The sequence below is a fragment of the Aethalodelphis obliquidens genome, unplaced genomic scaffold (assembly GCF_003676395.1).
Source record: "Aethalodelphis obliquidens isolate GAN/ISIS:26980383/991018 unplaced genomic scaffold, ASM367639v1 scaffold1, whole genome shotgun sequence".
In the NCBI taxonomy this organism is placed as follows: domain Eukaryota; kingdom Metazoa; phylum Chordata; class Mammalia; order Artiodactyla; family Delphinidae; genus Aethalodelphis; species Aethalodelphis obliquidens.
The window spans coordinates 1,950,950-1,974,552 of record NW_020837945.1 but is presented as its reverse complement, the minus strand read 5'-3'; the positions used below and the strand labels follow the sequence as shown (position 1 = coordinate 1,974,552).

Genomic DNA, 23,603 nt, shown 5'->3' with positions numbered 1-23,603 from the left:
TCTGAAGAGAGAACGTTCTAGAATTGAAAGAGCACGTTTGAATGTTCCAGTGTATGATACGGTCCTGGGCTCACGGGATGTTGAGCCTGGTTACTGTGGAGTCGTTCTCCTAACAGCCATTCGAACAGCCTTGGGGCTCAGGGCTGAGCACACAGCGGTGCCTAGAGCTGCCCTGTCCTGTCTACCCGTGAGTCAGGCCCATCCCCCCGGAGCAGAGCCCAGACCCCGTCGCTGAGCAGGCCAGGCGTCCTGTAGTCATGCTCCTGCCCTTTCCCTCCAGCCTCCTTTCACTCCCTTTCCCCTCACCCGCCACGTGCACCCCGACCCTGACATGCCCGGGCCCTCCACCCTCCCCAGTCTCTGGCAGACACCCCTTTGCAGCCCCCCTCCTCCTGGGCCTGGGCTTCTTCAGTAGTGGTTCTCAGGTATTGGCGTCAGGACATTAATGCTCTAAAAGTAATTAAGGAGACAAATATTTATTTACTTATTTTAAAATAATAGGGAAGCCATTACCTGATAATACTCTTGAAAAAGAACTATTTTCCAGAACAGTAAATAGAGCGAGAAGAATGGCGTTTTGCAGCCTTTCGAATCTCTTTAATGTCTGGCTCATGGCAGGTACTGAATTTTCCTGTCTGCTGCATTCAATCTGGTGATGTCCCGTACTGGTTAAGGTAGATGAAGAAACTCCAGTCTCGCACAGATTCGTAATTGGTAAAGGCAGCACTCTCTGAACAGCCTTCAGATAACTGTGGGTGTTCTCTGATACTCCACCAAAACTCAACAAGCGGTAGTTTTTGACAGCCTGGTTACAACGTGGAATCTGAAATCACATGAGGGAGCGTTTCGTGCTGTCTCGTTCAGTCCTTTCATCTGCCTCGCATTTTGGAAGGATCTTTTCCCCGGGCACATTTCGTAGCCCCGCGCCTCCGTCATTTGCGAAACACGGTTCCTGAATTGTGCAGCCCCTTTCGTTGTTCAGGGCCACAAACTTGTGCTGGTCTCAGGCTCACGCTGGGCCCATCACGAGAGTCTTGGAGTGCCGGGACCCTGCCAAGCTCACAGTGGCAAAGGCAGGTTTTCCAAAATGCTAACTTTTGATCAGAGTTTTGAACTGTATCATGGGCAACTTCTTAGAAGTGCCCGGCTCATGCCATTCATTTATAAGCAGGCGTCTGCCGGATGCCTGAGGCTGACGAGCTCGCTGGTGAGGCCCCAGGGAGCTCAGTGGCCTGGCGGCCTGTGCTGTGCCCAGGCCCGCTTCCCATGCTACAGGAAGCAGGGTGACGGGTGCACGGACCTCTCTCTATTATTCTGCAAGTTCTTGTGAGTCTCTAATCATCTCAAAATTAAAGTTAGAAAAAGAGATGTGTACGAAAGGGTTGAATTAATAAAATTAAATTGATTTTGACTGCTTCATGAGGGCATCCTTAATTAAAACTGGCGGTCTTTTCCTGCAAGCCTGTGGTGGCGAGGAACACAATGCCTGGACTCTGAGTGCACGTGGGGCCCCAGCTCACACTCAGGCCCTCGCGTTTCCCACCAGAGGGCGTGTCAACACTGAGGAAGGCAGGAACGTGCCCTCACGGGTGCCCTGAGGACCAGCTCGGAGAACCACTGCTCTGGTGTGCCCCTCCGCGATGCTGCTTTGGCTTCTGCCCGTCCTCCAAGGCCCCCCGGCCCCACCTGTGGGAAGTTCGCCCTCTGCCACCCCTTCTTTGCTCGTGGAGCATCTAGTCATGGGCTCCTGGGCTCTTGCTTTGTGTCCCATGGCAGGGATGCTCTGACCTCTGTGCAAGGTCACCTGCTGCTCGAGGACAAGCAACAGCTGTCCTCCTTAACTTCTGAATGACTGCTCAGTTAGGTGTTCGAGTCGCACTGAATTACATCCCAGCTGTGGTTTAAGTTAGTGTTCGTAATAGCGCCTGCCGTATAGTAAGCCTCTCCGAGGTGCGCGTAGAGGAGCTAAGTGCTTACCTGCATCTTTTCTTCCCATCCCATCAGAGCCTCTTTGGTAGAGTTGGGGTCAGACCCACCCCCAGAGGAGCCAGCTTCCCTGCCCCGCCCCCATTCTGCAGCCGGAGCGACCGTGCTCTTGAAGCGTCACACGGCGCTTTCAGGGGGATTTGAAGGCAGAATGGAATCGCTGCTCATTTATTAACTTGAGGGGGAAAAAGTGACTTTTCCCTGTACACCCAACCTGTATCTTCCTTATTAAATCAGATGTGTTTTACCTTGAGGTGCAGTTACAAGGCATCGAGACACAGAGTGTATGCTCCGGTTCTGGACTTCTCATCGTGGAGTGTGAGCCTGTTGATGTTCCTTATTTGGTGTGAGCACTGAAGGTCCTTTTTTGGGGTGAAAACGGTGCTTCCCCTCTCTGTTTCAGTTGTCGACAACAGCAGCAATTGGGCGGTGTGCGGGAAGAGTTCCGGGGTCATCTCCATGCCTGTGGCTGCTCGGGCCACTCACAGAGTCCGCATGGAGGTGATGCCCCTCTTTGCGGGTTACCTGCCCCTCCCCGACGTCAGGCTGTTTAAATACCTGCCCCATCACTCTGCGCACTCGTCACAACTGGATGCTGGTAAGGACTGTGCGGTGAGGGCACCGCCCATGTGGGAGGGGCAGCTCCGTGCGGAGCGGCCGCAGACGAGCATGGGGACAGCCTTGCTGCTTAACAGCCCGTGTCCAGGGCCAAACGCTAGTCAGGGCTACACGTCCTGAGCCCTGGCCTGGAGAGCAGTCCGCCCAGGACCCAGGCGCTGGATTCTCTTCAAAGGCGAGGCCGCCTTCGACATCCTTGTGCCCTGAAGGGCGACTCGGGAGGCTGGCGGCTCCCCGGGGTGGGGAGAGGTCGGCGCGGGGCGGCCTCCATCTCACTTCCTGTGCGCTTTCCAGATAGCTGGATAGAAAACGACAGCCTCTCGGTGGACAAGCACGTGGACGACCAGCTGGACAGCGGCAGCGTCCAGAGCAGGGGCAGCACGCGCTCGGTGGCCAGCAGCGAGCACAAGGGCTTGCCCATGCCCCGGCTCCGGGCGCTGCCCCCCGGCCAGGCCTTCAACGCCAGCGCGGGCACGCAGGTCCTGGTCATTCCCAGCCAGGACGACCATGTTCTCGAAGTCAGTGTCACGTGACCACGCCCAGGGCTCAGTCCCCAGACCGGCCTGCGCGCGCGCGTGCGCCTGCACGCCTGAAGGGATCCTGACTCGATTGTAACTGTCTCGCTCTAACCAGACTTTTGGTGATTCTGCCTGGCCGTGGACGCATCAGAGAATTGCAGTGTACAGCTGGTCAGCTGGGTTGCATCGTTACTTGTGTGCTGTCTGGGGTGTAAGATGCCTTGTTATTTTCTCATCGCCCTGTGCCTGTGCTGCTGTCCTCCCGTGTTTGCCCAGAGCCCCGCCTTCTCCCTCACCCTCTGCTCAGGAAAGAGCTTCTAGCGCTCTCCCCTGAGCAGCCTGTCATCTGCTGGTTCTCTGTGGAAGCCCAGGGCTCTTTCAGGTAGACGCGCAGCAGGCCTTGCAGGCCTGTTAGTGACACGTGTGTGCCTTTCTGGTCACACGGCTGCCCGATTTCTGGACCAGGTGGATTTGTGTGTCTCCTGAGGGGTAAAACACAGTCCTTTGCCCCAGATCCTCTAGTTGTGCTTTTCTAGAATAACAGCCTTTCTGGGCAGGGGGATGGCGCTGGGGGATGGGTAGGGAAAGAACAAAACCCCTTCTGTGCCTTGGGATGTCAGACTGGGCGGACCTGGAGCATTCGTCCACTGGAGCCATTTTAAAGGTACTTTGAGACTAGACCAGGGCACGAGAAGGAACTCGGTGTTGAAATAATTCGGAAGTAAATGTTTCTGGAACCCTTTCTCCCTTCTCCCCCGATGTGGATTAGGTATTATATGCACATGGAATTAAGTATATATTTATTTTAATTGTCATAGTGTCTGTGGGGGTTAGTACGTTGTTTTTCTCTCGCCTTTAAACTTAGTCTTTACATGTAACTGTATGATGAATATTTTTCTTTTGCACCTTAAGTCTCAGAAATTAAGAGGTTCCATTTAAATGACGATTAGAGGGGTCTTCTCAGTGTATTTCTAGTCTGGGTGTAGGAAGGACGAAAGTCTTGGACTGTTATTCTCTGCTGTCCACTACATTGCAGTCATACCATGCAAAAGGATTACTTTGCTCTAGGTTGTACATTTAATTGTACATATGGTCGATTTATTATTTTTAAAAGTACAAACTAACTGATGTAATGTTTAAGTTGCACCAAAAATCAAGGACAAAATAAACATGTGTTTGTTTTTATTGGTGTGAAAGTCACAGCTTGTAAATAAGTGTTGTATGTATTAAACCTTTTCCAGCTCTCCAAAGCGATGTATTTTTGTACATAAGAAATAGAGAACTCTTAATTCACTGGGAAAGTGTGGTTGGAATTGAACTTGACCAGATTAATGCGAATGTAGCCGGTCCAGCAGAGGGTGGGTCCTCATGAGCAACCTCAGACGTGTGAGCGGTAGGGAAGAAGGAGCCTTCTGCAGCAGCTGCCACTGTCCTGGCATATATGCCACTTGCTGGAGGTGTGGGGCAGGAAGGTGCAGGGCAAAGTGAACATGGAGAGGAGCAGCTGCTTTCTGTGCGCGGTCCTTGGCTCGCTTAACAGATGAAGGTGGTGATTCCCGCCCCCCGCCATGGTTTTCATTTGTAGAAATTGGAGAAGTGTACAAAGAAGATAAATGCTTGTATGTTTAATTAAACTTTTGAGAAATTTACCTTCCTTATGTACAGTTTAAAACTAATAAACTAGGCAAATTAGAAGTTCAGAATCTAATGATAGTTTAGGGTTTCTCACGTAAGTTTGTTTTATTGTAAAAATTGATGATTGCCCTACAGATCCACCAAGCCTTGTGAATGAAGAGATCTTTGATATTTGATTCTGTCAGAAAAGCCTCTCACCCATGTGGTGAGCCTCGGAGCCCAGGGAAGGCGCCCTTGCTCCGTGTGTGATGTAGCGTTCCCTCTCACCTTCTGGAGGGGGAATGTGAGTCAGTGCTTCCCTGATTTTTGGTTGACTTTTGTGCTGGGTTCTGATCCCAGGATGAAATTCTCTAACTACTTACATATTTAGAGGAGAAAAAAATGGAGGGGAAATCCAAAATGTTTATGGTAGTTTCTTATGTCTGGAAATTGAATGAAGTCAAATTTATCGCAGGTTTGTTTTTTACCCCCTAATTACCCAAAAGATCTTTTGCAATCTAAGTTACGTGAGTGCCTCTGTTGTTTTTAACAGAAATGAAGAATGTCACCTAAAACTTTGTCTTTTTTTTTTTTTTAACTAAAAGGCGGTAATTGGATTTTTGTTTTGCTTAAAATAAGGCTTATGTGTTTGAGACAAGCTAAGCTGGTTTCGTTGGTAAAGGTGTAGCAGCTGTTAAACAATTGTGAAGCCAGGTACTGAATGTGCATCTAAGAAGCAGAATATGCAGCCATTTTACAAATATCTGTGGAAGATGTAAATAGTAGCAAATGAAAAAGAAAATAGGTTATGATTTTGGTGAATTTCATAGGGTCTCCTATGATTGGAAAAATTATAACTCTTCTGATTGTAATGTGGAAATTGTATTTAATCTGAAAATGACTTCTACCTACAGTTCCATTGTCAGCCCAGCCTGTAGTGGGTCGGGTTCCCATATTCGTTTTAGCTGATGGGGCTGGGTATCCCATAAAGGGTTAGTGGAGAAAAGACACACAGGCTTCTAGTCAATTTTTCTTTAGTGTTTAAAATAAAGTTGAGTTATAAAATGAAATGAAACACTCCAGGTGTGTACATAAAATGAAAACTTATACAACTTTTTATAAAAGAACAAAGTAGGCTGATCAAAGTGTTTTATTGTCAACTGTGATCTTTAAAAGAAATCTCCTGTGTGATTTTAAAATTTGATTTTTCATGAAAATGCCCCTTTCTCTAAATGTATTCATCCTGTGCGTCCGGCTGTAAGACCCAAAAGCATTGTTGATGGTTTGCTGGGATTCTGTGGCTGGAAAAGGTGACAAGTTGGTGGCGTTGACACTGCAGGTATTAACTCCATTTTCATGGTTTACTATGAAGGTCATTTTTCACTCTATTCTGTAATATATTGTTAGACTAAAGCCATTGTATTAAGACTGTTTAAAATGTAAGCATTATAATTCTGAAAATACACATTTTAAGAAGAAACTTGCTGCTGTGAACTTGATTCTTTTGCTGTGGAGTGTGAAAATTGAGTGTCTGAAGTTAAAGAACTTTCTTGTTTTCTTTCCATAATCCTTGTTCTTGACTCGTAAGCATAGATTATTTACTTTGGGGGGAGCATTAGGGATTTTTTTCACAACTTATTACCCAGTAGCTCACTAGAAGTAAGACATTTCAGTGTTCAGAGTTCTCGAGTTTTTTGTGGACCTATTTGCCAGCCTGAAGTTTGACAAGGTAAAACTGCCTCTGTCATGTTTGGTAGCATCGCTAATACAATTTCTTTTCTTCGGAAAAGGTTTTCAGTTTATTCAGTCTCGTTGTTTTGGTCCCCACTTCATAATCGAGGCAAACGGATAAGCGTGGGGTTGGACCTTCTCACCCTCCTTGGTGCCTGAATGGCTCGTCAAGGCCCGGCCCAAGCCCGTGAAGATCCAAGCCTGGACTGCGGTGGGCGGTGAGGGCGGGCAGGAACCCACGCCTCCGGGGCGGGGCCGGCGGGCTGGGGCCCAGCCTCCGGCGGCGCAGCTCTTCCGGGCCCCGTTGGGGCGCTGTGGTGCGTTGGTGCGGTACCGCTCTCCTGCCCCGGAAGTGCTTACTGCGGGCCGGGAGGCGGGGCGCAGAGGCTGCAAGCAACACACGTGTGGCGGCCGCAATGAAGTTCGCGTACCGGGTGAGTGCGGGCCGGGGGTGGTGCGGGGTCCTTAGCCCGGGGTCCCGGCGGGGTCGCTGCTCGAGACTGCTCCTTCGGGGCCAGGGAGCCGGGCCTGGGCGGGCTGGGTCCGGCAGCACCGGTTGGTCCCTCACCGTGCAGCCTGAGACAGGCCGGGCGAGGGGCCGCAGCGCCCTGGACTGGGACCGAGCGCGGGCGTGGGCGGGAGGAGCAGGAACGCTGCGGGAGGGTCCGACTGAGCTCCGGGAGGGCAGCGGAAACCAGCCCGGACGGAAGTCCTGGTTCCCGGAGCCCGCAGCGCGCGACGTGGGGAGGACGCGGGGGCAGAGGGAGGGGAGACAGGCGCCGAGCCCCCTGGAGCGCTTCTGTATCTTCCCCACGTCTCGGGACCCTTGGCACAGCGGGCCACCCGCGGGTTTGGAGCTCTGGGCGTTTGCGCGGCCCCGCCCTCTGCTGCCACTCCCCTGAAGGCTGTTCCTCCGCAGGGCCGCCGCCTCCGGCCTTTCCCCCTCCGTCGGGTCCCAGGTCCTTACAGACTTGGTCTGGCCCTGGCCACAGCGCGGGCCTCCAGCAGCTCCACCCCACACCCACGCTGCCCCCACCCAACCTGGTCTTCCCGCTCGGACTGCTTCCCCACTGTGACCCAAACCTCCTGCTGACCGGCTCCTCTCGGGCCCAATTTCCTCCACGCTCTCCTTTCCTTGGGTCATCTCCCCAGTTCCGACACCATTGCCTTCTGTGTGGAATGGCACCAAAGGCTCACCGACTCCCTGCATCTCCTGTGGCTCCCAGGGTCGCGTGACCTTCGAAAAAGGGGATCGATCATGGTTCACCTCTGCTTAAAACATTGGCTGACCGGGCTCTCCTTGTGGCCTCCTTGGGGTTCCCAGGGCCCTGCCTGCCTGCAGCTGCAGATGCTCCTTGTCATCTGGGTTCCAGCTCAGATGGCCCCTCTGAGGGTCCTTCCCTGACCACCCTCTGAAGTTCCTCTCCCTCTCCTGCCTGGACTGCGGGGTTGGCTGTCTGGGCAGCACGGCACCCTTGCAATCACAGCTCTGTCTCCATCGCCCGCCTGCCCGACGTGGAACCTGAGGGCGGCTGATGGTTGAATGAATGAATGAATGGATGGGCTGCAGCAGGTTACCCTGTTCAGGAAGCCTTGAACCCAGGATGCACTTGGGACGCTGTTCCGTTGTCACAGCTGTTCTCTTCCTGCAACATGGGTCTTGTCCTGTCCTCCACCCGGCAGACACCCTGTCTGGACGCTTCCCCGTGCTCACCATGCCCCTTACCCACCCCAGCGGGAACTCAGGGCCCCTGGGGACTGGGCTCACTTCCTCCTCTCTCTTGCTCAGGGCCTGGCCTTGCAGGTGCCCAGGAAGTGTCCCAGGGGGTGGGAGGTGGCTAGCGGGACCCCAGGAATGATCAGGGAGCCTGCGGGGGTCTGTGCGCCATCTCTTTGGCTGGAGGCCTCGCTTAGCCCTTTCCCGGAGTTGTATTTCCTTTGTGTTAAGACAGCTTTGTTTTCTTTTCAGTTTTCAAATTTGCTGGGGACAGTCTATCGATGTGGAAACTTAAATTTTACGTGTGATGGAAATTCAGTTATCAGTCCCGTGGGAAACAGAGTCACTGTGTTTGATCTAAAAAAGTAAGTTCCCTGAAATGACATTAACAGCTGTGATCATTGTAGTTGGCAGGTTAACACAGTGTTTTCCTCACCTCTCTTTTTAATAGCGCACCTGTTGCTATTAAGCAGGCGACGGAGACAGAGCCCCGATAGGGGGCTACGGGCTTTACATAGTGCCGACGGGTCAGCAGTGGGGCTGGCAGTAGGGATCCTGGTTTCTTCCTTCTCGTCTGTCAGCTGAACCCCATGTAATGAGGTTGTTGCTGTTCCCTTCGGGGTAGTAGCTGCGTGTCGCTTGGCTGAAACGTTTGGGAGGGGGTGCCTGGGGCGTGGGAGCCGCCCTGGACTACGGGCCGGCCGGCGTGCTTGCCGGGACCGGCTCTGTGTGTTCAGGTTCACTCTGTCTCCTGCTGAGCAAGTACGTGGCTCCATTTCTGACTTCTCGGGGGGAGGCTGTCATCCCTTTGCAGACATGTGTGGCCTGGGCGAGACCCTCCTGTCGCAGAGGCTGCCTGGGTCTTTGCAGGCCTCCGTTTCCAAGTCTGTAAGATGGGGCCGTAGTCCTTGCTTTCGAGTTGTTTCCTGAAGTGCAGGGCCAGCTGCTGGCGGGGTCGTCACTGGTGTGGGTAGTGACGGTGCTATCTAGAGGAATGACCACGTGGTGGCACTGTATAATAAAGAACAAAATTAGAATGTAATCCGGCGGTTGTTTAGTTTTACTTAGCTCTCCATTTTCCTGTGTTTTTGCATTTCTGCAAAAAGCTTTACCCGCAGGGCATGCTGTCCCTGAGCTTACCCTCCCGTTGGACAGCTGGCTTGTTTCTGGTTTCCTGACTCTATGTTCCCAGGGTCCTCTCAGGATGAGGTCCTGGAAGCAAAATTGACACGTCCGAAACCCACTTTTAAGGTTTTTACATGCTTAGCGAAATTTTCTCCAGGACGTTGTCTTACTTCTCCTCCCTCTCGAGGGGGGCGCGGTTGAGGAGTCCGGGGCTCTGGCAGGCCTGGAGGGGCGGGGGGACGGGTGCAGGGGGGCGCTGCTGGTCCGGGCTGGCCCGGCCCCCCACCCCCGCCTGACGGCACAAGAGCAGCAGCTCAGCTTTGGTTTTTTCTCTGGTTTCTTGTTTCCCAGCAACAAGTCCGACACTCTGCCCCTGGCCACTCGGTACAACATCAAGTGTGTGGGGCTCTCCCCGGACGGGCGCCTTGCCATCATTGTCGATGAAGGTAACCGCCCTCGGCCAACAGGTGGCGACGGCATGGGGTGGTGGTTGCGGGCCGGGTGTCCAGCTGACCCGAGGCCGACACTAAGAGCCCTGGGGGTCCAGGCCCGCATGGTCCCCTCGGCTGCTTCCGTGTGTGGGGCCCCGGTGGGCCTCGGGCGGGCATGCGGGGTGTCCTCCCTGGCCGTGTGCCGCCGGCACCGCGGGGCTGGGCCCCAAGACCTGATGCCTGCGTGTGACGTGCGGGGCCTCCCTCTGCTCTCCTTTCCCGCAGGGGGCAACGCGCTGCTCGCCAGCCTGGTCTGCAGGGCTGTGCTGCACCACTTCCACTTCAAGGGCGCTGTGCACAGCGTCTCCTTCTCCCCCGATGGCAGGTACGCACCTGCGGGCGGGGCGGGAGCTGTCGAGCTGCGGGCTCCCTCGCGCCTGGTGGGCTTGGACATCACTGCGGCGGCCACAGACAGTCCCCGAGCCCGTGCCCCTCTGGGTCCCCCTCTGGATCCAGGCTGCACAGGCCCCTCCTCTCCTCCCCCGGGCTGGTGCTCACACCTCGAGTGGCAGGTTCTGTAGGTTCTCGTTCAGGACCGTCTCCAGGGAAGCTGTGCCCCCAGACACCGGGTCATGGAGGAGCCCTGGCGCTGAGCGGCACTAACCTGTGGCCTTGACCCCGCTGGGAGGAGCACGTGGGGAGTCCCGGGCCTGCCCTGGGCTCCAGGGCTGTGGGGAGGGGGACTGTTCCTGGCTGCTGAGGCCCAGGCTGGCCGGCTGTGCCGTGGAAGGGGCGGCCACCCCATGTACACCCTCAGCGACCCCGGAGAAGGTGTCCTGGGCAGGGGCCGCGCCCGGGTCCTGTCACAGGGCCTGTCTGTGTCTTGTGTTCGGTTCCACCCGGGGCTGTCTGAGCTTGGTCTGGCCTTGGTGACCACCCCCTGGGCCGGCGGGAGAACCTGAGGGGCCTCTGCTCCGGGGCAGAGGTGTGGCAGGGCCCGGGGTCTGTCCACTGCTTCCTTGACTCTGTCCGCCCGGAGAAGCGGGGACTCGGGGCCCGCGAGAGGCAGGGTTAGGGCTTGCCGCCTGCAGGGCTGGCCTCGGAGCAGGAGAGCGGCCCTGTCCGGAGCTCTGGGCTGGGCTCGGGGCCCTCACTGGCGTCGGATGTCGACGCCACCCGCTTCTGCGGCAGGAAATTTGTCGTCACCAAAGGCAACCTTGCTCAGATGTACCACGCCCCTGGGAGGAAGCGGGAATTCAACGCGTTTGTTCTGGACAAAACCTACTTCGGGCCGTACGACGAGACCACGTGCATTGACTGGACAGACGACTCCCGGTGAGGCCTGGTCGGGGTGGGGCTGGGCATAGGAGGGGCCCGAGGGGAACATGTAAACAGCACCTTGTTGGGGAACTCGGGGTGACTTGTCGCATCCCCGTCTTGTTTTCAAATGGTCTCTCACGAGCCTCGTGTGGCACGGGGCACAGGCCTGGCTCCTGGGTCTGAGGTCTGTCTGGCCCTTGTCACCAGGGCAGAGCGTGGCCCTGGATGAGGACCGCGATAAGCCAGCATGCGGTGGCCCAGCTTTCGGGGCAGCTGTGGGCAGGAGGAGAGCTGGCGGGCATCGCCCAGCCTGGCTGCCGGGCCAGACTGGCCCAGCTGTCCCTGAGAGGGGCTGGCTGTGTCTCCGCTGCCCTGGGTTCTGGGCGCCGGGAGTGGGAGGGGAGGCTGGTGGCGGCTGCCACTTCATACACCAGGAGGGCTATTCTCGCGTGGTTGGCCATGGTGCAGGGCACGCAGCCCCCAGGCGCGCAGGGCATCCGCAGGAGACGCGGGTGGGCTCCTCGGGGGTGGGTCTGCGGGGAGGACTGGGCGCCCCATAGCCAAGCCTTCCTGCCCTTCCGCGGGTCCTGGGATCAAGGGCGGGTCAGGGAGGCATGAGGAACAGGGTCCCCAGGCAGCCCCCCACGGGCTCAGTGGTCGGTTCTCAGGCTCCCCTGGGCTGCCCCCCGCCGGGAGACTACTTTGTTCGGAGGGACAGTGACACACGTGCAGTGAGGCTCCTGGTCCCGGGAGAAGCACAGGTGGACGCAGCAGACCAGAGCTGTCCCCGCCTGGAGCCTTGGGCGTCTCCCCTGTGCCCGGGGACCCCACGGGGAGGCTGACACCTGCAAGCCCGAGGCTGAGCTGCGACTCCCCTGTCCCCCAGGTGCTTTGCGGTCGGAAGCAAAGACATGTCCACGTGGGTGTTTGGGGCCGAGCGGTGGGACAACCTCATCTACTACGCGCTGGGGGGACACAAGGACGCCATCGTGGGCTGCTTCTTCGAGTCCAGCAGCCTGGACGTACGTCCCCGGTCACAGCCTCGAGTGGGCGCTGGGCCCTCCCCTGAGGCTGCTCCCGGTTCCCTGGGGAGGCTGGGGCCGCGGTAGCCGGGGCAGGCTTGGGAGGTGTCTGTGCGGCCTGGGCCGCCGTGGGCTGGGGGTCAGGGTGACCCAGGGTCTCGCGTCTCCCTCCGCAGCTGTACACACTCAGCCAGGACGGCGCCCTGTGCGTGTGGCAGTGTGACACCCCCCCTGAGGGCCTGAGGCTGAAAGCCCCCGCGGGCTGGAAGGCGGACCTGCTGCAGAGGGAGGACGGGGCGGAGAGGGAGACCACTGTCCACGGGAAGGCCGCGCCGACTGCCGAGGAGCAGCAGGGGAAAGTGAAGTACTCGCGGGCGGCCAAGTAGGTCTCCCGCCTGCAGGGGGTGGGCCTTGCGCCCTCTGGGGCCGCGTTGTGATTCCTGCCCCGGGGCCCCAGGCGGAGGTGGGCGGGTGAGGAGTCGGGGGTACCTGGGGAAGTGCGGTCCCAGGCAGAGCAAGGGTCAGGAGCTGGGAGCGCAGAGCTGCGAGTGTGAGGACGTAGTAGGTCATCCTCAGGACGAGGGCATTGCCGTCAGGCTGCCCTCTGCACGCCCTGGGGGTCGGGGTGGGGCTGTGAGACCAGCCGGGCTCTCTGGTCCTCTTCCCACAGTTCTCGTGTCCCTGCCTGCTAGGTACTTCTTCAATAAAGAAGGAGATTTCAACCATCTGACAGCTGCAGCATATCACAAGAAGGTCCACCTCTTGGTCACTGGTTTTGCTTCCGGAATCTTCCACCTTCACGAGCTCCCCGAGTTCAACCTCATCCACTCCCTGAGGTCTGCGATTCTGCTCTGTGTGGTCACGTGTGTGCATGCGTGTGTGTCTGTGTGTGTGTGCGCGCACACTCTCAGTCCACCAGCGGGCAGTGGGGGAAGGTGGAAGCCGTGCTGTGCCCGTCTGGACCAAGGGCCGTGGAGTGGCTGCCAGCCGCACGGATGGCTTCCCAGGACACTTGTGCCTTCCTCTCTCCTGGATTAGAGAGATTGGGGGCGCTGCTGCCCTGCCCCCATCTCAGACGTGCAGTCCCCTCGGCCCCATCCACCCCCCAGTCAGAGGGAGCTTTGGTTCCACGTGTAGATCACATTGTGTTTATTTCCTGTTCTCATTTTTCTTCTCCTGCATCTTTGGAACGTTGAGAAAACTAAAAGCACTTGTTTCCCAAAGTCACGCAGCTTCGAGCTTTTGAACGTGGGGCGAGAAAACTCTGGGTTTTCTGATGCGCTCAGTGAAGTGAATCGTCTGTGTCTAGTAAACGGGTGGGGAGGAAGTGGGTGCTGCTAGCGGGGAGGCCTGGCCCTGTCCTCACTCGCATGGCCACCCCTGGGAAGGGGTGGGGGCCCTTGCTGTGCTGACCGAGCCCCGCGTTTCTCCGCAGTGTCTCGGATCAGAGGGTCTCGTCCATCGCCATCAACGGCTCTGGGGACTGGATTGCCTTCGGGTGCTCAGGTTGGTACCAGGGTTTGTGAGGATAGGAGCGGGACTCTTCCTCCGGGAAGCCTGCCGGCCATCCCGCCTCCCCCCAAGGCGCCGCGCCAGGCCAGCAGCCAGGTGGCTCCCTACGGAGGAGCAGCCGCTGAAGCTTCCTGCACAAGGGCTCCTCTGAGCCCCGAGTCCCGTTGCCGCCTGGATTCTGGCCTCCCTCGGCAGCACCTGGCCTGTCGCCTGGGCCTCTGGCGTCTCCGTGCTGGGGCCCCTCGTTCACGCGGAGGCTGACGGCACCTGCCTCAGGCCGAGACGGGCGAGCGGTGTCACGAGCGGTCCCCGTGTGCCCCGCAGGCCTGGGCCAGCTGCTGGTGTGGGAGTGGCAGAGCGAGTCCTACGTGCTCAAGCAGCAGGGCCACTTCAACAGCATGGTGTCCCTGGCCTACTCCCCCGACGGGCAGTACATTGTGACCGGCGGGGACGACAGCAAGGTGGGCCGCGGGGGTGGCGAGGGCGAGCCCGAGGGGTCCTGTCCCCGTTCTGCTGGGCTGGCTGAGGCGGGGTGCAGCCCGTGGCCAGGCCCTGACGTGGGGTTCAGCCTGGAGCTCCAGAGCCCACCCCGCCTCATCTGTCTTCCTGAGAAGCCGTTTGCAGACTTGCCCGGTCTGAGTGGAGAGGCTTGGGGTGTCCCTTTTTGGCTCTGTTTTCTGGGCACGTCTAAGGGGTCCGTGGTGCCAGCGGCCGCTCTCAGATGCAGGAGGCTGCCCCCCGCAGCGCCCCAGTCCTCGCTCGCAGGGGCACCCCCGTGGGGTGTCCTGAGCCATGGCGCTACCCGCCACAGGTCAAGGTGTGGAACACCCTCAGCGGCTTCTGCTTCATCACTTTCACGGAGCACTCGAGTGGGGTCACCGGCGTGACCTTCACCTCCACTGGCTACGTCATTGTGACCTCTTCCATGGACGGGACCGTGCGCGCCTTTGACCTTCACAGGTGACCTTCCTGCGGGGAGGCCTGCCCTGCAGCCTCTCCCCATGTGCTGGGCTGTGAGAGCGAGGCTGAGGGTTCTGGGCTCGTCGGTCAGACACAGGGTGAGGCCCACAAGAGCTCGTGGGCCCCCGGGACCGTCCCGACCGGGCTCTCCTCCCGCAGGTACCGCAACTTCCGCACCTTCACGTCCCCGCGCCCCACCCAGTTCTCCTGTGTGGCCGTGAACTCAAGCGGGGACATCGTCTCTGCTGGGGCCCAGGACTCTTTTGAGATCCTCATCTGGTCCATGCAGACGGGCAGGCTCCTCGACGTAAGGGCCGCGAGTCCAGGAGCTGTGCTCTTGGCCGGGGGCTGGGGTGTGGGGAGGGGGCCTGGCTGACTTGAGGAGTGGGGGACAGAGTCACATCCCGGGCACGGGCAGCACCGTTTACACGCGTTTTCCTGGGCGGGCTCCCCTTCCTGGCCCACACCGCAGCCCAGCGGCCACGGCCTCTGCACCCCGGGGCGGCCCGCTGGGCGTCTCTCGTCCTCCGAGCTCTTTTCTGAATGGCCATAGGTTTTGTCCGGCCACGAGGGGCCCATCAGTGGTCTGTGTTTTAACCCAATGAAGTCAGTCTTGGCCAGCGCCTCCTGGGACAGGACGGTGCGTCTGTGGGACATGGCGGACAGCTGGAGGACCACAGAGACGCTGGCCCTCACGTCCGACGGTAAGCGGCTGCCAGGCACCGGGGGGGAAGGCCCGGTCTCGGGCACGTGGTTGGAATAACCCAGGGCTCCGAGCGCCGTGGGCTGTTAGGGTTGGCGGCCTGGTTTTGTCACTTGGCATCGGGCTCCCCCAGGGGAGCAAGCCGGGGGCCCTGCTGTAGCAGCTTCCTGGGCCTGAGGCCCTGTCCTGGAGTCCCACCGCCTGCGCTTGGGGGCAAAGCGTCCTGGCGCGCAGCCGGCCGGGCTGCAGAGCTGATGGGTCACAGCGAAGGCTGCGCTGCCCGTGTCTGGCCCTCACGGAACCCGGTCGTTGGCCCCGCGGCTTGTGGTCTCTGGTGGTCTCTGCTTCCTGCCACCCGAGCTGGCTCTGATTCAGGCTTTTAGCCACTGGCCCCCTGCGTCTTCCGGGGGCCTCTGTACCACCCCCGCCTCCAGCTAGTCCGTCTCTGGCCCGCCCGTGACCTCCACGTGACGCCTCCCGCCCAGAGCCCTCCACTGGGCCGCCCCGGCTCGGTTATGCCTTGTGCGCGTCCTGTGGCCCCCAGGCCCTCAGGGTGCCGGGACGAGGGCAGCTCAGTGTGGCCCATCGGCCGGAGCCCAGGGTCTTCCTCGGCCCTAATTCCGCGCCTCTTCTCAGCTCTGGCCGTGACCTTTCGCCCTGACGGTGCCGAGCTGGCTGTGGCCACGCTGAACTCGCAGATCACCTTTTGGGATCCCGAAAACGCGGTGCAGACGGGCTCCATCGAGGGCAGGCACGACCTCAAGACGGGCAGGAAGGAGCTGGACAAGATCACTGCCAAGCACGCAGCCAAGGGGAAGTGAGTGCTCGGTGGGGCTGTCCTGGAGCCCAGGGCTCCGCAGCGGGGCCCCCCAGAGGGAGCAGGGTGTTGGCGGGGTCCGTGTGGAGGAACAGGCTTCTGCATCCTCCCACCCTGAGGACCAGAACCTGTGGCCCGTTTTCAGTTGTCTCAGGTGCATCCCTGCCAGTGTCATTGCCAGGCCCCCTAGTGACTCTGTTTCACTTTTTGAGGACGCCCCCACCCCGACTGTTTGCAAGGAGCTTGCACAGTTTACATCCCCTCAGGGCAGGGGCTTCCGCTGGGCCCACATCATTGGCAATGCTCCTTCCTGCCTGTTCTTAAGAATCCCCGCTGTTCTGGCGGGTGTGAGCGGGTGCCTCCTAGTTCTGGTTTGCATCTCCCTGAGCAGTGATGATCTTGGCATCTTTTCACGTGCCGATGGACCATTTGTGTGTGGGCTCTGAGCCTCTGCCTGTTCTCATGGGCCGTCTGTGTCGCTGAGTTGTAAGAGCTCTTTGTGTACCTGAGACTCGAGACCCCTATCAGATGCACACTTCGCAAGTATCTTCTTCCTCCCGTGGCTCGTCTCCACTTTCTCGAAGGTGTTGTTTGAAGCACGTTTTTAATTGTGACAAAGGCCCACTCATATATTTTTTCCTGTGTCACTTGTGCTCTCGGTGTTGTATCTAAGAATCTTCTGCCTGACCCAAGGTCACCGTCTCAGGTCCTGTGAGCCAGCAGGGCAGTGAGCGCCAGGTTTCTGGTTCTGCGGGCCTGAGTAGACGCCCCTGTGAGCGCCGCCGTGAGCGGGGCAGGCGGGCCCCTCCCCGCGGCCCTTCTGGGAGCCACCCTGCCTCTCGGAAGCTGCAGCGTTGCCCCTCCTCCAGGGCCGTGCTGCCCAGAAGGAGCCTGGTGACTGGGCCATGGTTCTGACCCTGCGGGGTTTAGGCCAGAGCCCTGGAGGATGCTGGGGAGGGTGCTGTTTGGCCCTCTGGGTGGCAGCTGAGGCCGCGTCCCCTCTGCAGGGCCTTCACCACTCTGTGCTACTCTGCGGACGGCCAGAGCGTCCTGGCGGGAGGGATGTCCAAGTTTGTGTGCATCTATCACGTCAAGGAGCAGATTCTCAGGAAGAAGTTCGAGATCTCCTGCAACCTCTCTCTGGACGCCATGGAGGTGAGCGAGCGCTGCAAGGCCGCAGAGCAGGGCCCGGGGGCTGCACGGGACCCCTGTGTGGTCCCTGCTGCGAACGCCCCGGGCTGCCCGGCCTCGCCTGTGGCCCTGCTTACGCCCCAGCTCACGGGGACTTGGTGGGGGGTGCCTCTGGACAGGTGTGCCTGCCGGGGTTCACCTGCTCTGGCTCCCCTGCCAGGCGAGGGGCTTCTGCGTGCGGCTGTAAGCCCGCCCCCTCCTGGGTGTTCCGGGGTGGGCTGTCCTCGTCATGTCCAAGGGGACGTGCAGCAGGACGGGCTGTGGCAGGTGGCAGCAGACGGCACCCCACGTGCGGCTCCCTCGCAGGTTCATGCGCGCCCTTCGTTCGGCTGTCGGGTTAGAGAATCCGCCCACCACGGGGCTGGCTGCGGGAGCCCAGGGGAGGCGCCGCCCTGTCCTGTCTCGGGCTCCCTGTGCCCCGTGGGGTTCCAGGCAGGGCTGGCCGCCCCCCCGCCTGTGTTGGTGGCACGGGAGGGAGCTGGGGCAGACGAGCACACCCTCCCTGCACCTCCCGCAGTGAGATGTCCGGGTTTCGCCCTTCAGGAATTTTTGAACCGAAGGAAAATGACGGAGTTTGGCAACCTGGCGCTCATCGACCAAGATGCCGTGGAGGAGGGCGCGGTCCTGACGCCGCTGCCGGGCGCGAGGAAGGGTGAGCAGGGGCCCTACCGTGCCCCCGGCCAGGGCACGGCAGGCCGCCCTGCTCACTGCCTGCTTTCCTGGGGGATGGCAGGCGGTGTTGCTCCGTCGGGGCTGCAGCGATTGACGTCCAGGAACTCTGGCGCTGGTGGCCAGGGCGCAGGGTCCCCCCTGCGAGTGGCTGGGCATCTGGCCGGTGCCCAGCCCTGTGCCTTGCGCCTGTCCCCATGTGGACTTCAGGGCAAGCCCAGTGTCGGGCTGGCAGCCCCCCCGGCCTGAGGGCCCTGAGGGGCTGGAACCACCTACCTCACAGCCTTGGCTGGGCAGGGCTTTTCTCCGGAACGGACAAGCCGGCTGCTGGCTAGGCTGGAGCCCAGAGAGCGCCCGCCCTGACGGCTCGTCCGGGGAGGCCCGTAGCGCCCGTGAAGCAGCACCTGAGGCCCCGACACGGGGCTGCTGCCTTTGCTGGCTCTGCAGGGCGGGCCTCCCTTCGTGGGGCGAGTGGTGAGGGATGTGCTGCCCTGTGACCGGCGGTGCCTCTGTTCCCAGGTGACATGAGCTCTCGGCACTTCAAACCTGAGATCAGGGTGACTTCGCTCCGCTTCTCTCCCACCGGTGCGCCCTGGGTGTCAGGTCATTGATGTGGGAGGGGTGGGCTTGGTCCCTTCCGGGCCTGCGGTGTGCGCGGTGGGCCTGGCAGCCCCCTCCTGGGGCGAGGGCAGCACAGAGCCTCTGGCTGGCTCTGGGCACCGTCGACCCCCGGGGGGTAAGACGTGGCCATCTCTGTCCCTGCTGGCGGACGGCCGTGGGAGCTGTGGGGAGGTGGGCGCCTGCCCTGAGCGCCTGCTCGTGTGCCCGTGGGGCCGACCCAGGAGTGTCCGGTGGAGGAGGGAGAGGACGGGGCTGCAGCGGCTGATCCTCACGGGGCGCTCCTTCCCCAGGGGCCGGCGTCCCCCAGGCTTCCTCCCCCTTGTTGTACTCAGGACCCCGGGGACGTACTCAATACCTGTTCTTCAAAAAATGGGGAAAAGCGGAAATAAACGTTCAGGAAGCCTCTGTTAAGTCTGCTTGATTTCCCAGGGCGCTGCTGGGCGGCCACCACCACCGAGGGGCTCCTCATCTACTCCCTGGACGCCCGGATGCTCTTCGACCCGTTCGAGCTGGACACCAGCGTCACGCCCGTGCAGATCCGGGCGGCGCTGTGCCAGCGCGACTTCACCAGGGCCATCCTCATGGCCTTCCGGCTCAACGAGAGGAAGCTGCTGCAGGAGGCCCTGGAGTCGGTGCCCTGGGACGAGAGTGAGCCCGGGCCAGGGCTGGGGGGGCCCGCGGGGCCGAGGGGGCCCTGCGGCCACACGCGGCGGCCAGGTGTCTGCACGTGCAGAGCTGTGGGCGCGTCTCTCCGGACAGGTTCTTTGCGGGCTGAGTGGGACTTCCTCCTTCTCTTCCAGTTGAGGTCATCAGCTCCTCCCTGCCTGACTTGTACGTGGAGAAGGCGCTGGAATTCTTAGCTTCATCCTTCGAAGAGTCTCGCCATCTCGAATTCTACCTCATATGGACTCAGAAGCTGCTTATGGCCCACGGACAGAAGCTCAAGTGCAGGTACGGCCCGCCGCTCCCTTGGCCACCCGTCGCTGGGTCAGCTGTCTGTGTGGGTGCACAGGCCGGGGAGGCTCTACGAGCGTACAGCGTGGAGCAGGTCCGGGTGGCCTCGTGGTGGCCGCCCACGCTGAGGGACGTGTCCTTTGCAGAGTGGGGACACTGCTGCCGGCAGTTCAGTTCCTTCAGAAGAGCATCCAGCGCCACTGGGACGACGTCTCCAAACTGTACGTGTCTCGGGACTGGCTGATGGGCAGGGTGGGGCGTCCACTGTCGCCAGCAGGTTCCGGTTGGTTCCACGCCAGGGCCGCTCTCTGTGTTGTCTGATTTGGGGACAGAAGGCCCCAGCGTCGGTCTGACTAACGTGAGTCCCGTGTGCCCTCGGCAGCTGTGACTGGAACCGCTACAATGTACAGTACGCGCTGGCCGTCTCTAAGCAGCGGGGCCTGAAGCGGCCCTCTGAGCCGCCGGGCAGCGAGCAGGAAGCAGATGCACCCGAGGGCGATGACAACAGCCTGCACCTGCCCAGGAGAGGACCTGGGGATGGAGACGGGCCGCTGGCCTAGAGCTGGCCGCCTGCAGCCCTGCTGGCTTCGGCTGGGACGTTGGGCAAGGTGGGACCTCCACCGCGGGGGGCAGCGGGGACGCAAGGGCACTGCTGCCAGGACTCGCTCTTCTGCAGGAACCAAACGCGGCCACGGGGTCAGTGCGTGAGCTGACGGGTCCCTGGCAGGCGCGGGCTTGGCACCCAGGGCCCAGGAGCGTCTGCCGTCGAAAGCACCTTGCGGAGAGGTGAATGGGCTCACGTGTATAAACTCAAACTTTGTATGAGTTTTTATGTTTTTAATATAAAGCTTTGATAACGTGTATCTCTACAACGTAGGTATTAAGTCTGACCTCTGAATTTGAAATGTTTGTAATGTATCCTGGTGTGATTGTCGTGCTGGGGGATCAGGGCCACCTGCCTGCTGGCACCTCTGTGCCGGGGAACAGGTGAGCAGGGCAGGTGGTTCGCCCTCACGGCCCAGCCTAGGCTGCCAGCCCCATCGTCCCCGCACAGGGTCTGGCAGGGAACATCTGCTTGACTCTGACCTTGGAGAGGGGCCTGGGGCTGGGGCTGAGCCTGGGCAGGCTTTCCAGGGAGACCCATCAAACCTGCTGGCCAGCTTGGAGAGGAAGACTCCATCCTGTGATGCCCCTCGGGAAGGGTCACTGTGAGGGCAGCCTAGGCCACAGCCAGGCCCCTGGTCCCTTGGTAGCTACAGCTTCCAGGGTCAGGACACAGGGCCCAGCCTGCAGGTCACCAGAGTGCGGCCACGAGTCACTGGACCATTATTAGTATGGATGGCGGGCAGGTTCTTGCTAGTCTGGTGGGGCTGTGTGCTCTTCTGTCTGCTTATGAAACTCATGTGCTATCTTGGGATGGAGTCATTTCCTTTGTAAACATAATGACGTCTATCAGAGCCTCTACTCTTCTTGGGTATCAAGGTAGAAAATAAATACATTGATAGTCGTGTATTTTCAGATGCAAATAACTCATGTGTAAACTATCCCCGTGGTCCTGAAAGGAACTGGGATGGACCCTGTTCTTCTCCTCCTCCCATCTTCCTGCCAGGGGTTGTCACACACCGAGCTTGGGACCCAAACACTCTGACTCACCTCTCAAAAGCCACTGCAGCAGGGGGTGATAGGCAGTGTTGGGTCTGTCATCCTAACCCCCAGCTGGGGAAAGATACACTCAGCCCTGCCAGCCCTCTCCCAGGCTCCCCCACTAATGGTTAAAGGAGGACTACATAATATAACCTTGACCTTCCTCTAGACGCTACCCTAATACCCACTCCTGAAGCAAAGTTCTCGTGTAATTTGACCTCCCCTTGCACCCTCTACAGTTCACTTAACGATGTACTTAAATGCCTCCCTACAGAGCTCGGACCACCGTTCATCCACAAGCCAGGACACCCTAGCAAGTGGGAGCCACTGAAAACTATAACCTTCCAACTTGTAACTATTCTGTGGAGGAGTCCAAAATGAGTCAGCAGAGGAACTGACCCAAACCAAAGATGGTCTAGCCTTCCAAGGATACTCCCAACTTGCCTGGAGGGCCTTAGAACACACTGGCTACCAAGAGCCCATCAAATGGCAAAAATGGGTTCAAGCACACCAAAATAAGAGTTGGTGTAATAGGCCCCCAACAAAGAGGCCTGCAGCCCACCAGACCCTGCGAGCTGGCCCCACTCTCACGTCACTCACGTGCCACTAACACACCTTCGGCCCCAGCCCGTTGGCCTCTGCAGAAACACACGTGGATGACGATGTGGACACCAGGAGGATGTGTTCCTCTGTGGGGCCCAGAGAGCCACAACCTAAAGGAAATGTCCCCAGCAAAGCCCAGTGGGGTCCCGGGAAAAATAAGATGGAATCCAGGGGATACGGTCCAACCTCTTCTGTGTTTATTCTAGTTTTACTTGCTTGTAGGGGGCCGTGTGCAGAGGCTTCCCACCTAACATGTCGGATTAGCGTTCCCAGTGCAAAGCAGCTCTGCGTGACAGCCAGACTGGGTGAAACGTGTGCAGAAGTGCTGCACCCGCCTGACCCACAATGACTCCACCCCTCCCTCTGCCAGAACCCTATAAAGCAGCACCCCCCCGGGCCTTTCAGGGGAGACCCCGTGCTGTAGAGCAAGCTCCCATCTCTCCATTCTTCGGTCAAAGAATAAAGCTTTCCTTTGCTTCTCAACTGAACTTGGTCTCTGTCTACTGGCACGAGCGACACTGGGCAGAAGGACACTTACTGGTGCCCGACTCAAGAGGGTCGGTAACGTGTCCACCCCAGGAGAGCAGACAAAAGGAAGGCGGCCTCAGACTTGATAATCACGGGCACAGGCTTAGCACCAGGATGAGCAGCCCCACGGGGAAGGGGCTACCTATCACGAGGCCACCCTCCAAAATCTACCTGCCTCAGTGGAGGAACTGGCCAAAACGCCAGCCTCTAGTTAGACTGACCAAAGATCATGGTGAGTTCCATAGCCACTGTAGCAATGGATGACAACAGCCTTCGGTTACCCCCTGGCAGAACAAGGCGGTGCCTGTGTGGCTGCAACACCCTGCTGGTGCATGTGGACAAATACCACATACCACCCAGTGTAAAGGAAATAACACCAACAGGCCAGCTGGTGACACAGCATTGGTAATGGCGCCCCGGAGGCATGGGGTTCTATATAGGGCTTTCTCCTCGGTAAGTCGGCCGTTTACTCCATCCACTGACACTTCCTTTAGTCACAGCGCCACTGATTCTTCTGTTGGGCCTATAATTCTTAACTTTCATGTCGTTTGTCTCTCAAAGACTGCAGGTCTTTGAGACCTGCAGACACCAGATTATTCCTCTGTCGTGTCAACCTTGAATTGGGGGCATACCAACACCTCCAACAGTCCAGTTTGAATACCCTAGAATGTGTACAGCTAGACGTCAAGCTGTCTCATTCCTCAAGCCCCTGCTGGGCCTTCGCCCTTAGCAGCAGAAAGCGGCTAGAGCGGTGGTCACCCCTCATCCCTCAAGACTGAGCAATGATCCAAAGACAGGCATGGACTGAAATCACCACCTGTGAGTTACAACGATACAAGTTTCTACAAGGTAGAAACAAAATGACGTAGAGAACACCAAACTCCTGCAGAGGACCAGGGAAACAAACTTGCTGACAGCCCCGCCGACCGAGCGTTGCGCAGGCACACTGAAGGGCTAGAACGAGGGACTACAATAGTGACCTTTAGACGTCACGGGCCAAAACCCCACTGCATGTTACACCCCGTACCGCCAATTTGCACCTGCGACCGGTCAGAGGCGTAACTAGCAGCCCCAGCGCCTGCGCAGGAGAGCTCTTGATACTTACACTGAAACTTACACTAACTTTCCACCAATCATATCCGAGCCCCCCTCCCCTTCTTGCTCCCGACTTCCTGATAAATATCCCCTCAGCAGCCCCCGGGGACACAAATCTGAGCTTCGCACCGCACCTCTACGCCCGTTCTTGCGTGGCCCTCCTGTGATAAACCTCTTTCTCTGCAAAGACCTGGCCTCATATCTGGCCTTCCCTCTGCACAACC

At 58.9% G+C, this 23,603-nt stretch overlaps 2 protein-coding genes across 13 annotated transcripts in view; both read left to right on the top strand.

The window, feature by feature from the left end:
- Positions 1-6,216, top strand: part of TRAPPC10 (trafficking protein particle complex subunit 10) — a 91,653-nt gene extending 85,437 nt beyond the window's left edge. For 8 of the 11 annotated variants that reach the window (XM_027081997.1, XM_027082178.1, XM_027082087.1 and 5 more), the window contains 2 exons: positions 2,390-2,584; positions 2,899-6,216. In XM_027081997.1, the coding sequence (XP_026937798.1) occupies positions 2,390-2,584; positions 2,899-3,137 (434 nt within the window). In that variant the 3' untranslated portion in view covers positions 3,138-6,216. Of the gene's footprint in view, positions 1-618; positions 1,412-2,240; positions 2,585-2,898 lie in introns of those variants that run through there. The other 3 variants (XM_027082348.1, XM_027082255.1, XM_027082419.1) reach the window with 3 other exon arrangements.
- A 582-nt stretch (positions 6,217-6,798) lies between these two features.
- On the top strand, positions 6,799-21,021 carry PWP2 (PWP2 small subunit processome component). Of its 2 annotated transcripts, XM_027081503.1 has the most exons (21): positions 6,799-6,901; positions 8,437-8,549; positions 9,661-9,755; positions 10,026-10,125; positions 10,932-11,075; positions 11,947-12,082; positions 12,259-12,464; positions 12,775-12,918; positions 13,518-13,588; positions 13,919-14,055; positions 14,406-14,554; positions 14,714-14,861; positions 15,108-15,258; positions 15,894-16,074; positions 17,082-17,229; positions 17,809-17,917; positions 18,454-18,519; positions 18,985-19,203; positions 19,356-19,506; positions 19,656-19,730; positions 19,892-21,021. In XM_027081503.1, exons 1-21 carry the CDS (start codon positions 6,884-6,886, stop codon positions 20,067-20,069), a joined length of 2,739 nt encoding a protein of 912 aa, XP_026937304.1. In that variant the 5' UTR covers positions 6,799-6,883; the 3' UTR covers positions 20,070-21,021. The 2 variants fall into 2 exon arrangements, with proteins under 2 accessions (XP_026937304.1, XP_026937389.1); XM_027081588.1 differs by lacking the exons at positions 6,799-6,901; positions 8,437-8,549; positions 9,661-9,755; positions 10,026-10,125; positions 10,932-11,075 and adding an exon at positions 11,681-11,821.
- The last annotated feature ends 2,582 nt before the right edge of the window (positions 21,022-23,603 follow it).